The 15,908-nt window shown below is 40.5% G+C and overlaps 1 protein-coding gene across 5 annotated transcripts in view; it reads left to right on the top strand.

Moving 5' to 3' along the window:
- The window catches only part of LOC105921453 (protein FAM184A), a 78,561-nt gene that overhangs the window by 42,202 nt on the left and 20,451 nt on the right, over positions 1 to 15,908 (top strand). For 4 of the 5 annotated variants that reach the window (XM_036128457.1, XM_036128458.1, XM_012857169.3 and 1 more), the window contains 5 exons: positions 1,137 to 1,251; positions 2,400 to 2,497; positions 4,864 to 5,017; positions 5,853 to 5,980; positions 6,099 to 6,283. In XM_036128457.1, the coding sequence (XP_035984350.1) occupies positions 1,137 to 1,251; positions 2,400 to 2,497; positions 4,864 to 5,017; positions 5,853 to 5,980; positions 6,099 to 6,283 (680 nt within the window). Of the gene's footprint in view, positions 1 to 1,136; positions 1,252 to 2,399; positions 2,498 to 4,863; positions 5,018 to 5,852; positions 5,981 to 6,098; positions 6,284 to 9,778; positions 9,926 to 10,056; positions 10,175 to 12,563; positions 12,669 to 15,908 lie in introns of all 5 variants that reach the window. The other variant, XM_036128460.1, reaches the window with a different exon arrangement.

The following is a 15,908-nucleotide window of genomic DNA, read 5'->3' as shown; positions in this document are numbered from 1 at the left end:
TTCTTTCCGTCTTTCTTGGGTGCTTCGTCCTGCCTCTTTCCATCCTTCCTTCCCTGCTTTCCTTCCTTCTTTCCTCATTCATTCCTTGTTTTCTTTGTTCACAGCTTGCCTTCTCTCCTTCATTTTGCCATCATAATGTTTATTTTATCTTTTATTCTAAATGCGGTCACGGTTCTGTCAGTATGTGATGATACATACTGCAGCCATCTTAGCTCTGCATGCACAGGTCTGAACAGGTACTATTTAGTGAACGTAAGTCTGTAAGTGTGTTGATCATGGCTGGATCTGCCATGCGTATCTATAATGACATCTTTGTCATTAAAGCATTTTTAATTACAAGCGTCCTACCCCAGGCTGCAGCTTGTGTGTAGGCGTCTGTGCTCTGGAGTGTCTTTAGTTATAAACCAGAGCCTCGCAGGTTGCTGAACATATTTGCTTTCCCTCTCTCGTCCAATTGCCTCGCTGCAGATTTGAAGGACTCCCCGCACCAGACGGTGAGGTGAGCAGGTCAGCTGGCTGTCTTCTTTAAATCTTCAGCCACGGAAGAAGCTCACCAACCTCATCCCAGCCCCGAACTTCTCATCCTCTCATTTTAAATCCATCTTACTTTGCAGCCTCTGCTCTTGTACTTCCACACCAATAAATCCTGCCAAGGATTTTAACATCCGAGGCGAGAGGGAGAGCGGGCGGCTGAGGGACCGGAGCCGACTCTCTGAGAGACTTCTGCCAATCACAGCCGCCGGCGTCGCCTGAGAACGAGTTGTTTGTGCAGAGAAAAAGACACTCGGCATGTTATTCTGCTAGCTGCGCCGTAGCTGCTCTTCTGACTGGCTGTTGGATCGTTGAGAATTGCAGTGAAATCCCAGTTTTTAGCGCTGATCTATGTGTTTATCAACATTAGTGGACCAGCTCCAACGAGGATTACCAAGCGCACGGGGGAATGGTGATAATGTTGACCTAATTAAATGAGAGCTGTCATTCGTCTCCTAAAAATAGGCCCTGCTCTGCACCAATCAAGTTGAAAGTTACCCTATTAGATCCGTACAATAAAGGTGTAACATGTCTCTAGTTTCCTCTCAGTATCTGTCAATCCCATTTATGCATTAAGCATGTTTTGTGTTTCTTTTGCTGGGCAGATATCGCTCCTGAAGCAGTCCCTGGAGCTGCAGTTGTCTCAGTCTCAGTCTGCTCTCCAGCAGCTGCAGTCTCAGTTCAACCAGGAGAGGGAGCTGCTGAGCCAGCAGCTTAAAGGTAAAATGAATGGACACCGCAAATGTTACTAATTATTTGTCGTGGCACAAAAAAGGTTTTAAACCTTCATATTTTTCTTACAATTGTCAGAATATTTAACAGCGAAAGTTATTTCTGCAGTAAGATGGAAATAAACAAGAAATAATGCGTCACGGGTTTTTTTCAAAAGTTTTTGTTTCTTTTACATTTTTCAACTGTTTTGAGGTTACTACCAAATGTTTATTTATTTTTTTTTTTTGGGGGGGATTTATGTGTTGGAGTGGGAAGAAAACTACATGACTGACAACGTTTTTGCAAAATAGTATCTAAAACGTGTGGCATGCATTTGTATTCAGCCCCTACACGTCAGTTCTTTTTGGGTTATGTCTCTACCAGCTCTGCTTGTTTAGAGAGTTACATTTTTTTCTTTAGAGAGTGGCTCTATGTCAGCCGGACTGGATGCAGAGCGTTGGTGAATATTGGTTTTCTAACTGTTGTCACAGATTTTCCGTTGGATGTAGGTCTGGACTTTGACTAGGCCACTCCAGAACAAGTATGCTTTTAAATCAAAATCTTGTTTGCTGTGTCTACAGGAATCAGCTGTTTTGAGGCTGATTATAAATAGGACGTCTTTTTTATTTGTTCCAATAATATCGTTCTTTATGTCTTTCTTCCATAAACAACAAACTGTCCCACCTGAGCTGTGGATCTCTGAAGCTCCTCCAGAGTAGCCTTTTGGCTTCTTCTCTGATTAATGCTCTCCTTGCCGTTTTTGATAGTTTCGGAGAACTCGGTTTAATAGTTAGTCAATTTCTGAAGACGAGTTAATTGAATGAAGAGTAAATGGGCTTGAACTATAATTCAAATGTTTTTTTTTTTACAAATGCATTCAAAAGTAGGCATCCTTTGTTTTCTACCTCCTATTTTAGCCCTGATTTGTGTTGGCCTGTCACAGAAAATCCTAATTTTGAACTCTATGATTAAAAAGTAGTGGGATGTTAAGAAGTCCAACAAGTACGGCTATTTTTTCCAATATCAAGATCTCTAAATCTTTATCTCCCATGTTCTGTTGAGCCGCGTTCATCCTGTTGCTGTGTGACTGCAGCCTCTTGTTGATGGAAACTGAGGCTTGTACGCGTTTTTTTTTTTCTTTTTTTCTGTCTCTGCAGAGATGCAGAGGGAACACCAGAGGAGAGAGCATCGATTACAGGAGGCTCACTGCTGCGCCCTCAGCACCATGGAGGAGGCCAGACAGCACCAGATCAGAGTACGGCACACCCAAACACACGGAGATGTCTGAATTTGTTAGAAATATTCTTTATATAATTTAAATAGAAATATTCATAGCAGCTGCCACACTTCTTCTATCTGTAATCAGCAAACGTCAGGAGAAGGTAAACCTGTTTTTATGAGGGTAAAAAAAACGATTAGCTGGCTTACAGCTTGATTTGTTGCCTGGAGTGGCCTCCAGTGAATGGCATTTACCCCGAAGTCATTTCCTTCCGAGAGGAAATTAAAACCTCTCACCGTGTGGAGAGTGTAATATTCGTTTTTTGTTTTTCCCAGCTTAGTCTTAAAGCGCTGTGATAATGTTTATGCTTAGAGCAGTTTTGGGCAACAGCTTCGCGGAGAGATGCTGTGCAAACAGCTAGAGTCTGACTAAGGAAGAAGTTTTCTCATGTTTTTTTTTTTAGTTAAATAAGGATAAATATTCATGTTATACATAAAGACCATCTAAACAGCACCCTGCCACCCTCAGGTATAAACATGACACAGAGGCCTGTTTCTCTAACGCACTCTTCAAAATGGGAAGTTAAGTAAGTTAAGTTAAGTAGAGAAGATGGGTGTATAAGACAAATAGCTGCTCGCCATCTCTCAGGTTAAGCCGGGCGTACACTGTACGACATTTTCAATCGTTGTTCTCAGATACAGCTCAAACTGTACGACAAAACCGCAGGGTTTAAAAGTTCACTGCTCACCATATCTGTTCTTACACTGTGCGTCCAAAAACCACACGTCGGACTCAGCCCCGTAGAGAGATGGCGCTACTCGGGCTCGTCTACCCGGAAGCCAAACGTAAAACAGTAGAAGAAGAAAAAGACGGACGTGTCGGTGCTCACTGTTAAATACGTTTTCATCGGAGAAGACGAAGAGGAATTCCCTTGTTTGCGCGTGCGCAGAGGGCAAGGTTGGGGGAAATGGGCTCGCAGACGCTCGTAGCTCTGCTTCAACAGCAGGAGGCGCTCACGATCACCTCATGAAGACCGACTGAATGTTTGATTTTCTTCCGACCGTCCGATTCCTGATTGGGAGGTGGTCGTGAGAGGCGAATCGACCCTCGTTACCCCCCTGTATACGACACGATCAGGACGCACGATAAAGCTGAAATTCGGCCCGATCCAAAAAATATTCGCACGACTGAAGAATCGACCCGAAAAGGGCAAAAACTCGTAAAGTGTACACCCAGCTTAAGAGTAAAATGTCAAATGGTTAGAAAAACGAGAACTGTGACAAAGGGAGCTAGATATGGACCAACGTTTATTTTGCCCCCATGCATAGTGAGGAGGTCTGGGAGGAAAAATAACGTCTCCAAAGCTCGCTGTTGGAGAACCGCAGCCATCTTGGCATCACAAAGGCCAACCAGTTGGGAGGAAAAGGCCTTTTCTGTCGTGCCAGCACAAACACACACGTTCAACCGGCTAAATCGTCACCTTATTAAAATAATGGCCTGATACACTTTTTGCCAAGAACAATTTTTTTGCCTAAATCAACTTAATAACTTAATGTATTATTTTGTATGTTTTCTGACAAACCTGAAAAAAATTACTATTTTTTCCCCCCATTATTTTAGGAAGGTGATGGGATGCTACTAGGACCTTAACTGGAAATGTGTGTTTTGGGTCAGATGAGTATAAATGTAACCTTTTTTTTTGACAGCAAGCATTAAATCTCATGCCCGCTGTAGTGCACAGTGTAGGATCTGTGATGCTGTGGGCCTCTTTATCTTTTACCACGAGCAGTTTTATATTTAAGAAGATTTTAAATAGAAATCTGTCAGGAAATGTAAAAATTAGTAGCTACTGGGTTTTCCTGAAGAATAATGATCCAAAATATGACCGAGTCAGCACAGAAAATGGTTCACAAGACATAAAATCAACCCTCTTCCGTTGCTTTTTCACTTCCCTTCCCTAAATACTATTGGATAACATATTAGGTGAACTAAAGAGTGCAGGAAGATAGTAGTTTATTACTGAGTTTATGAAGCAGTCCTGCATCCAGTCCAGGTAGAAAGAGGATCCTAATTGAAAATGTCTGTTTTATGCTGTAGTTTTCCCTTGTGTTTTCCCTCATTCACACAAATTAAACTATGAAATGGATCCTGTTTGAGCTGTGGAAGGAGTTCCTACGCTCCTCAGTAAAATAAATGGCCGCATTCACTTTATTGCCGGCCCCAATTCAATTTTAAACTCTCGCAATCACTTTAATTGATGGAAGTTGTGTTTCCACAAAGGGGCCTCATGGAAATGTAGCTTCAGTTCAGAATTACAAAGAGGAATCCGAACTTTGATTTCCCCCGCCTGCCCGCCCTGACCTTTTCTCCTCTGTGATCTCGCTCGCTCCCCCCTCTGCTAGGCCCTGGAGGAGCGTCTGAAGCAGGAGCACAGGGAGGAGGTCCATGCTCTGAAGGAGGCCCACAGGAGGACCTTGGACATCCTCAGGCAGCAGTCAGACCAGGAGCTGCAGACGCTCCGATTTGAGCTGGAGGACGAGGGGAAAGCAAAAATGGGTAAACGATAAAAGCAAACTTTTCCTTTAAAGCTTCACTTTTGGCTTTGATTGGTTTTTATTTATTTATTTATTTTTTGTTTCCTTTAAACCATGATGGTGACATTTATTTTCAGGACTGCTTTAATCTACTGAAATGGCTCCACCCTGGTTTAAGATGTTTCTGTGTGCGTTGGGTTTATATCTCCTGTGATCTTTTTTGAAGTCTTCACCTGCTCTGTGCTTGCATATTATCAAAGAATCCGTCTTATATTCCTCCTCCACAACTATTGCCGAAGGAGCGCACAGCCGGTTATGAACTCACGCTTAAACGCTTCTGAAAACGTACGCAGACAAACTGGAAAACGGTCCTTATTGGGTCCAAAATGTTAAAAACAGCGCTTTAATCTGTCAAAGACGCACTGGAACATATTGCTCTTGATTTTTCCATTAACACAGAGCTAACCTGCATTGCAATTATAAACCTGATATTGTTTTCTTGCTTTAATTCTCGCATATGTCATTTTATAAAGGAGCCTGCTGAACCTGTCTGGTTGTAGCCGAGAGCCGCACCAGTCAGACCTCTGGCTGATTTAAGAGCTGTAATATAGTAAGATGTAGGAATAAAATAGAAAACGTACTCATATAGCCTTCATGCTGTTAAAAAACATTCATTATTCACCGTATCTTAGAAGCGACGGTAAGTAGAATTGCTGCTTCAGATGAAACCTTCTGTTTAAGTCACAACGCAGATTTGATTTCATTTATGTTTCACAGCCATTGGAAACAGGTAAGAACACAAGTTGCTCTTGGATCACTTGATCCCTGACTTGGTCTCTGTTGCTTGGGTCCGGCAGCGTCTCTCCGGGCAGAGCTGAACCACCTCCACGCTACGGCCATCGAGCATTTGAAGCAGATCCACCTCAAAGAAAACAGCGCAGCTAAAAGGGAACTGGAGAAGGCGATGGAGCACAGCCACCAGCAGGTGACTATCGTCTCTAAACCTTCCTGCGATAACCTCGGGACTCTGCCGTCTCAAAGTAAAGCTGACATAATCTGGATGGGATCTTTTGATGGGGTCAATCCGCTCCTTCGCGTTTCAGGAACAAGAACTCCTGGTTCGCATCTCCGACCTTCAAGCGGACTTGTGTTCCCGCGGCAACCGCATCACCGACCTGGACCACGAAATCCACTCTCTGAACGAGACCATCGACACGCTGACCAGAGAGCTGGAGCTGAAGGGCAAAGAGGTGCTGCGAGTCCGCAGCGAAGCCAACCACCAGATAAGGTAGAAAGGCCTGCGGCTCAGCTGAAAGTTGCCGTCCTATACTTGGTTTTATGTCAGAAAGCTCATCAGCAATGAATGAGGCAGCTGGAGAGAAGATGGCAGGACTTCTTCTGCATTCAATTTCACATATAAATTAAATTATGCAGCTGAAAAACTAACACATTTCCCAGATTGAAAAATGAGAAATAGTATTTTCATGTTTGTTGACACAACAATCTATTGAATTCAAACTTTCAGTCATTTTATAGAGAATCTGCTTCACCCATAAAGTTTAGAAGTCCTTCTAGGATATTCTTGACATTTGCTAATTTGAAAACTTAAGCTGAAGGATGTCAATGAATGAAGCCATTATTAGGGCTGCAACTACAGATTATTTTAATAGTCGACTAATCTATCAATTATTATTGTTATTATGAATTAAATGAATTATTTATTTGATTAGTCGACTAGTCGTGTTTATTTTAATTTTTTTTGTAGGATCTCCATCATCACTTCAGTTGCTTGTAAAAATATTTTGGTCACTTGTTCCAGTCTACACACCTTTGAATCTGACTTTATGGCCTCTTGTTGCCATTGTCCTTTATTTATTACCTTTGTAAATGATTCTCCTCAGAAAAGTGATTTTAAACTTACCTGGCTTAATGTATTTTTAATATTTCTATCAAAATAGTTTTTATTTTGCTGTTAAAATCTCAAACGAAGATCCAAAATGACGTAGAAACAACCTTTCAACCTGCAAGGGTTTATCTTGGCTTGACGTTTACAAAGATTTTAAACTAAAGTGTAGAAAGAGGAGCATATTAACATGTTAGTAAGGCAATATTCCCAGCATTGACACTAGATGTGAGTGAATCATTCATTTCCAAACATACTCAGTCGCTCTAGTTAGAAACTGAAGTTAAATAAAATGTTTTGCAGCCTCACATTAACGTCAACCATTAATCTCTGTGATAAATTAAGCCTGAAATAAGCCCAACGATAACTCTTAGATATCATCTGACTGAATTGCTGCGGTGGATTCAAAACAGTCTGCCCCCCCCCCTCCTCCCCCAGAGGCCGCCTCCTCCGGGGCTGAGGAGCTCAATCTGCCGCTCAGCTTAGCTGGATGAAGCGGTGAGAACAGACACAACGGCCATTTCACAGTTGAGCCACATCCAAGCGGATATTTCAGCGGCACACAGCCCCAATCATGCCTAAAATCAATCTAAAGGTTAATTCTGTATCAAAGAAAGTGTAATTCATAAAACTTGACTAACTTTAGTGTTAGTCAAGTGCTCTAGTGCTCTCTGCTTTCAGCCATTACTGCGCAGATCTTTGCTCACAGGGCAACTGATGCTATATTGCCCTCTTTATCGCTCAGCGGTAGATTTAAACTGTTACCGGTGAGAGAGAAATACCGAAAGACAATGTTTATATATTTTTAAACGCCGCTTCAATGCATGAAGTTTCCCATAAGCGTTTTTTCATAATGAACATTGTTGATTATGTTAACTAGGCGTTGCAGCCTTAGTCTTCATACAGGTTATAGTCGATTAAAGGGATCTTATTGCACAAATGTATCAGTCAGGAGAAGAATTACAAGAAGTCTCTTCGTGTCTTTCACAAATTATAAAAGAAACGGGTCAAGGAAGCTGCCAAAGACCCAAACAGAAACTGCGTTGCAGTCCCGAATGTTTCCCACATGTGGCAGCAACTAAGGCTACGTTCACACTGCAGCCTGAAGTGACCCAATTCCGATTTTTTTTGCCCATATGCGACCTGGATCTGATCTTTTTATGACAGTCTGAACGACACAGATCGGATTTTTTCAAATGCGACCCAGGTCGCTTGGATATGTGGTCCTGAGTCCGATACGTATCTGATCTTTTCAAATGCGACCTGTGTCTGTACGGCCGGGTCGCATTTATCCGACCTGTACGTCACCGATACTCGACAAACGTCACTATTCTGCGTCCTGCTATGCAGAAGCAGGAAGAAAGACGACACCCATAGAGGACTACAATGAGAAGAGCAGTCAATGGAGGGAAAGCTCTGGTTAGAAAATAAATTAATGACCACAAAATGCACGCCAGCATTATAATCCATGTTTACTTCCACAAACACTGAGGACGCTTTGCTACGTGTGACATCATCGCGTCCTCGAGTGCGCATGCGGGACACTTAGGTTGAACGCATTCAGTTCACACAGGAGATCACATACAAGTCGCATATATTTGGAAATGTGAACGACCACGCAAAAAAATCAGATTTCACAAAAAAAAAATCAGAATTGAGCATTAAGACCTGCAGTGTGAACGTAGCCTTAGTCTGTAATAAGCACCAGGGGAGGCTCTTCTTCCAAAAGGAACCTCCAGACGTGGCTAGAAGCTCCTAAAATCTGGGTGGAGAACATGCCGTGGTCTGAAGAAACCAGAGCTGAGCTCCAGCAATAAATATTGATACCAAAATAACACTTCAGCATCAACCAGTGGCAGCGTCATGCACTGGGATATTTTCTTAATTAGAGGAAACTGGGGCTTTTTATCAGGGTGAATGAAATCATAAAGTAGCAATCAGTTTTGACCCAAAACCTTCATGTATCGGCTACAAAGTTGAGAATAAAGAGCTCTGAAAGATCCTAAAAAGCTTGTTCCTTGCACACTTGTTCCTGCTGGTGTTATTTCTAGTGCCTGATGACAACAGAAACCTTTTGTTTGGGTGAGAAGCAAGGATCAGCAGGTTTTCAACCGATAGACTGAAAGATTTAAGAAATACCGGGAAAAATCTAAATGTCCTGAACTCATTTGAGCAGTGTGTGCGAAGCCGCAGGCTCACCTCGAAACCCCCGCCAGGGGTAAATTGAGTGTGAGAAGGGATAAATGAATATGCTAAAAACATTATTTCCCACTCTTGAGCACTAAATGGGGCTTGTGTATAATATCGTGAATACTCTTAATGATCTGTTTTTATGAAGCTTATGTTCTCCAGGAGGGTAAGAGAGCTGGTTGCTACTCTAAAAGCACAACCCTCACTGATTCACTCAAAAAAAAAAAAAAAAAAGGCAATTATTTAAAGAGTTTTCAGACACTAATGGTCATCCAGCACCCAGGCGATGCTCAGCAGCCTGTGTTATTACCCTGCCTTCAGTAAAGCTGCCTCTTCTGCCGTATGCGAAGACGAGGCAGGATGCACTTCTTTTTCACTTAAATTGCAGACAGGCAAATTAATACCCCGACAGTAGCCATGGTTACAGTTTTCTTTAAGCTTCGAGGGACTGAATTCGCTCCAGCTTTTACTTTTACTGAGCCACATTCAGTTTGCAGCTGCACATCTGCTGTCGTCCAGTCAGATTAAATGAAACGTGTTAGTGGTCCCTAGCTGGGGTTTAGTTAAATTACATTGACTAGAATATCATCGCGGTGCATAAGTTGCTATTACGAAGTATAAACTGGCGTTGGAGCAAATCTGCACCTCGTCTTGTGGACTGATGCTGAATTATGTCTGTTTCGGCTACAGGGCTCATGAGCAAGACCTCATAAAGAGGCATGAGAGGGACCTGGATGAGATGAAAGTAGTTCACCACAGAGAAGTGCAGATCATGCTGGCCGACTTCAACAAGGCCCAGGAGGTGCTCAAAGACAAGATTTCCGCTCTGCAGATCCTGTGAGTCTCAGTAACTCCTCCGTCGTGTCGGTTCGCTGTCTTTTCAGGACCGATTCTTTTTTATTTTTTATTATTTAAAGCCTGGTTTGTTATATTTTGATCCCTTCCTGTTGTCTTTCTTTTCTGCGCAGGTTGGAGGGTACGGAGGAGAAGTTGAGGAACAGAGAAAGCCGACCAGAAGATCTCCACCTCATAGCAGAGCTCAGAGAGATGGTGACTGAAAGAGAAGCTCTGGTGAAAAAGCTGGTCGTAAGTAGACTTTGTAGCTCCTAGTTAGCCTTGAAAAGTGTGGAAAGCGTTTGATTTAGTTTTTTATCATGTTCCAGGTCTGAATAAGTAGAGAAATCAACAACAAAATTTGAGTTTCCAGGCTTTATTCCTACAAGAAAAAGATCTGAAAGATAAAAGATCAGAAACAAACAAGCAAAAAACAGTCCTTTCCACATGTATTTATATTTAAATTGTATTATTTATCTTTATTTGAGTTGGGTTTAAGCAGATTGCTCATGATCCTTTTGTTAATTTCCATCCCTGAAAGTCAGAAGTACGTGTAAATATTCTTTCTTTTATATATATATATTTTTTAAGCACAAGTCAACCAGAAACAATGCCCAAAGTTGCCAAAGATTGATGGCGTTAAATCTGGAAAGGAAAACTCAAGCATCAACACATTAATCAATGTCGTAAAAAAAAATAACAAAGGGAAAATTTAAATGGTGATTTATCCAGAGAAGTAAAGGAAGTCTGGAGGCTGCCTGATAGCAGTAGAGATAGAGACCTAACAAACCGGCACAAACAGCTTTGTCACCAGAATACTTTAATTTAGGCTTTTTTTTTTATTATGGAAGCAATGCAGTGGTAGGTAAGTCCCACTGTTTTCCACATGATTAGTCTATTTCTTCACCATCAGGGTATACCAATGCTACAGTAATGTCAAAATCTTATTTTGAAGACACAGGATGTCCCACCGCTCACCCTCTGTAAGCCATTTGCAGCCGGTCACTTCATCTAAATACTACACATGTGATGGAAGGGAGAATCAAATGTTCTCTCCTTCATTTTGCTCAGACTTTAAGAAAAGTGAAGCTGGCAAAGTTAAACGTTGTTACAAGAGAGCATTTTGTGCTGATGAACATTGTGGTTATAAAGTGGTCGCTTTGTTGGTCTGGCTGTTGACTCACTGCTTGATCTGCCTGGGTTGTGTCAACTTCCCTCAGCTTTGGCTTCTTTTTTTCTATTAAATCCAAGATCCCAGTTGTTAAATACTAGGGCTGGACGATGTAGAGGAATAAAATGGAAATCATACACTGAAAAAACAGAACTAAAAATAAGTAAAATTTTCTTGAAATTAGTGCATTTGTCACTGATTTGAGCAGGTAAATAAGATTATCTGCCAATGGAAAGAGTGTTTTTACCCCTAAAATAAGATAATTAGATATAATGCACTTGAAATAAGTTGATGGAGATGAGTTGTTCCTGTTTTAATCTTATTCCATTGTCAAATTATCTTATTTACCTGCTCAAATAAAGTACAAATACACTAATTTCAAGAAAAACATTACTTATTTTGGTTCTGTTTTTGCAGTGTATCAATCAATATTGATAATTATCAAAAATTTCAGAACATATATTTAAATGCAGCCCTGGCCGTTTTATGCTGTTGATTAATGACCTATTTTTAAATAAAGAACACTGAATTCAAACTCCACCCTTTATTCAACCAACTTTTTACCAAAACTGTAAGTCTTAAAAAAAGAACATGTGCTCTCTGAACTGAATCTGCATTTGTGATTGGTTGGGAGGATGTAATGACTGTCGTATCAACATACATGATAGGCTAGAATGCAAAAGGAAGGAACATCGTTCTTCTATTGAACCACACATCTATTGATCCTTATATGTTGTAAATGAATTATAATCGTCCAGCCCTATTAAATAGTTTGCTTTCCAACTTAGAGACTGTTTTCTAAAGTTTCACCTGATGTCCCATCGAGATCTTTGTAGCAGAAGTGCTCGCTTTATCCTTTTTCTGTGTCAAAAACAATAAGTGGGTCATACACCCATTTGACATGTTTCGAGTCGTTTCGTGAACAAAACAATCAGTTCTTTGAGAAGTCTTCAATCAGCGCTAAGGGTTATACCGTCATCCATATATGGTAGTGCCTTCCTGCTTTAGTGGGCAGCTCTTAAAAGGCCAATGTTGTACACAAAAAGTGTGTTTTTAAAGTTACTTTTATTAAAAAATAAAATGAAAGGCGGACTTTAAGACATTTATAGATTTCTTCTTCTTCTTGTCTACCTCATTATAACATGATGCTCTATGTTGTTTAAACAATTTTCCTTCTTTTTAGATCTTTGGCCCCTCTTAAGTGTGTCTGGGGGGGAAAAAACTCAAATTGGTGAAAGTTTTTCTGAATGAAATATATCCAGGATGTAATCAAAACTTCAAGAAAAAAATTGATGTTTTTGACTGTGGATTTTAGAAAATTGAAGCGTTTACAAGTACCAAAGGCTAGGTACAGGTGGATCACCCATTAGTCGTCTCAGTGGCCCATATTTTCCAGCCTTTTTTAAGCGTAAGGACTAATTCATTGTCATAAGAACTTGGATGAATTTTAACTTGAGCTTGTTGTTTTAGGACGACAAGAAGTTCTACCAGCTGGAGCTGGTGAACAGAGAGACGGGCTTCAACAAGGTCTTCAATTCCAGTGCCAACGTTGGTGTCATCAACCCTCTTATCAAGGTGAGTGGGCTCTTCACCCTCCCCCAAATTAATTCAGCAAATCCCCACCATAATCCCAATAACTATGATAAGGCTCTGTATTTCTCCTCTGAGCTGCATAGCGCAGGTTAGCCACTGTTGCATGCAGGGAACAAAATCCTGAAACGAGCTAGCTGAGGAAAAATTGAAGAAAATTAGGTATGAGAAGACTTCTGTGTTCCTAGACTCTCCATCCAGATCATAGTTGTCTGACTTTTTAAATAGAAAGTGTCTGTACAGGCTGGGAATAGCTTTGATCATAGCTTCACTCCTCTTGTTTGAAAAAGCAACCCTTCTTTTTATTTAATAACAGATTTTTTTTGGGGGGGGGAGGAGAAAAATCAACAGTTCTTATGCTTCACTTAGTTTCCTCGTCACGGCATTCATACTCAGCATTCTCTCTCATTGTGTCAATAAATCATACATCACACCATGTCAAGATCCTGATCTACCATTTTCCAGATAATGAGACAATGAAGCTCATCCCAAAAAAGGATATGAGAAAACAAAACAATAATAGAAACGTCTCCACAGACAGCTTGACTTTCATCCTTCACCAAACAAATCTCTTAGAGCAGGGGAGTCATTTCTACATTGAGCCACTTTGACATCATGAAATCATTAAAAGGATCGGTTGCACATGTATAGATGACACTTTTGATTTCATCATTTAATTTCAGTTCACATAAAAATATTTAACAAAATGGACAATAACTTAAAAGTAGCATCCTCAGGCTCAGTTTATGCAATTTATCTGCAAAGGAAGTCGACATTAGGGTGACTTATACTTCAAAGTCTCATCATTCTGCGTCATTTTTTCTCTTTTTGGACATTTCTGGGTTATTTTAATGTGTCGTGGGAAAGCTACTGAAAAGTAGTGGCAGGATGCTGTTATACAGTAAAAAAAAAAAAAATCAACATTCGCTACAGGAGGCACAGTTTTAGCCACTTTCTATAATTTAAAAGCATAATATGCCTCTACTTTATGACATGATATGCCTTTTTTGGCTCTTGAGGGCCGGATAAATTGCCTCTACGGGCCGGATTTGGCCCGCGGACCTTGAGTTTGACACGTGTCCTAAAAATTAAAAACGCGTAGCATAAATCTTCCTCTCTAAAAGCCCTTCTCTTATTGCTTTTGAGACGTGCTTGTGTACAACACTGCATTACTCTTCACACAGACAGAGAAATCTCTGGCTCACCATCTTTCATCTCTTTCAGGATATTAAACCATAGAAAAGGGACAAAACAAGGTTTTTATGTTTTTTCTTTTTCTTTTTTTTCCTTTTTTTCCCTTTTTTTTCTTTTTTTTCTTTTTTCCCTTTTTTCCTCTTTTTCTTTCCTTTTTTTCTTTTTTTATGGTTTTAAAGCTAACTCTGGTTTTGAAGCAAACACTTTACAGTCTGCTGTAATATGTCTCATTAAAGGGAAGAAAATATATATCAAATTAAAACCAAATTTCAAAGCTTTAAGAAAGGGCTCAGTCTCTAAATTATGCAAATTATCAGGTTTGAAAAGAAGTGAATTATAATAGGCAGTAGTTGATTCTACTAATGAAATCAAGGTTTATTTTCTATTTCTTTATTATTTTAAGCCTTTTTGACATGTGTTGTAAAATAGTTGCAGAATTCTTCCATAGAATTTATCTAGGACCTCTTATTACTATGAAAATAGGTGTTTATAGACTTTCTGAATGCTACAAACTGCACTTGCACTTTTTTTTGATTGCACAATTACTAAATTTTATTTGCAGAGTTTTCTTAACTAGCCAAAAAAATTTGTTAATTTAGCCTAAAGGTCATGTAGTTCCAATGTGATGCAATTCCAACTGTGTCAGAAAAGTAAGTGAGCACAATGTAAACTTAGCACAAAAACCATAAAAGCATGTTTAATTTTTTTTTTTTTGCTGCGACTGTTGCTTCTTTGCTTTAAACTTTCCCACAATTGAAAAAAAAAAATCTGTTTATTCTCTCTGAAACGTTGTTACGTTTGCAAGGAAAATGCATTTGTGGGCTGCATACATGAGAAATTTGCCATATCTTCAGTGCCAAGGGCAATAAAATTATTCTGCTACTGTTTTCAGCCGCTTGATGGAGAAAGAGATGCCGTCCCACAGCAGGGTCTGACCGAGCTAGTGACCAGTATAAGGAGGAGGTTTCAGTCTGTTATGCACAGTTCCCCCCACACCCTACTGAGACCTGTGGTTATTTCATCAAGCTTCAATCATCATGCAAAAAAAAAAAAAAAGTATACACTAAACAAGATTCAGCAGCAGAATAAGCTCTTAAGCATTGGCAGAGAGAATTTGGCACTTTTACTTCATGGCTGCATCCGTAAAAACGTTCTCTTTCTCACAAATGTGGCACAATTTGAAGTGAAATTGGCGTGTTTCCCAATGCTCTAAGATTTATTCTAACTCTGTTGCAAAAAGGGACGATGTGAACTGAACGCACATTTCTTTTCCTTGTCTTCAGTTCATTTAGCGGTCCCCCAAGGAACACTTCCATCATACAGAGCCGAGGCTGTCGCCATGCATCTTAGCGTAATTACCCATCATTGATCTGGACTGAATATGGGGAGCTGGAACAATAGTTTATCTACATTGATTATACTTCTGCATTACACTGAAACTGATCTGCACAACACAGGAGACAGCCTGAACGTTAGTCTTCTGCACTCTTATAGTGAAGCGTTTATTGTTATCTTGTTTTTTATGCTTCTAATCCTGCATGTTGTCATAGTACGCACAAATTGATCTTGTCTTGCTTCAAATCCCGCAGCCTTTTGTGATGCCTTCACACATTGTTGCATCCAGTTTGTCACAAGGTCTGATATCTGGTGCAGAGCTGCTCGTCATCCTTTTGTGTTTGTTTTGCACACAGCTGTCACAGCCGACGCCGTTCAGAAGCAATAATGCTCAGTTTCAAGTCGCAGTGTCAGCTCATCCTCCTCTCATCTCTCTGCCCCCCATCACTCTGGGTTGTTGTTTTAAATAAAGAAAGCGTTCTCCTTGTTCTCAGCTACGCCCCAATAGCTGGAAGTGGAGAATTAGAGAATCCCTGATTCTGGCTACTTCCTGAAGCCACCTCCTCCTACAACAAGGAAATATTTGACCCGATTTACGTGGCGATTATAATGAGGAACAGGCTGTTATTGCTCCTGGTGTTGCTGGTGTAGCAATAGAACTACTTTTCCCATAATGCCCTACTGCTCACATGATGC

The sequence above is a fragment of the Fundulus heteroclitus genome, chromosome 24 (genome assembly GCF_011125445.2).
Source record: "Fundulus heteroclitus isolate FHET01 chromosome 24, MU-UCD_Fhet_4.1, whole genome shotgun sequence".
NCBI classification, from domain to species: Eukaryota; Metazoa; Chordata; class Actinopteri; order Cyprinodontiformes; family Fundulidae; genus Fundulus; species Fundulus heteroclitus.
The sequence above is the reverse complement of the archived record's forward strand: the minus strand, read 5'-3'. Positions and strand labels throughout refer to the sequence as shown.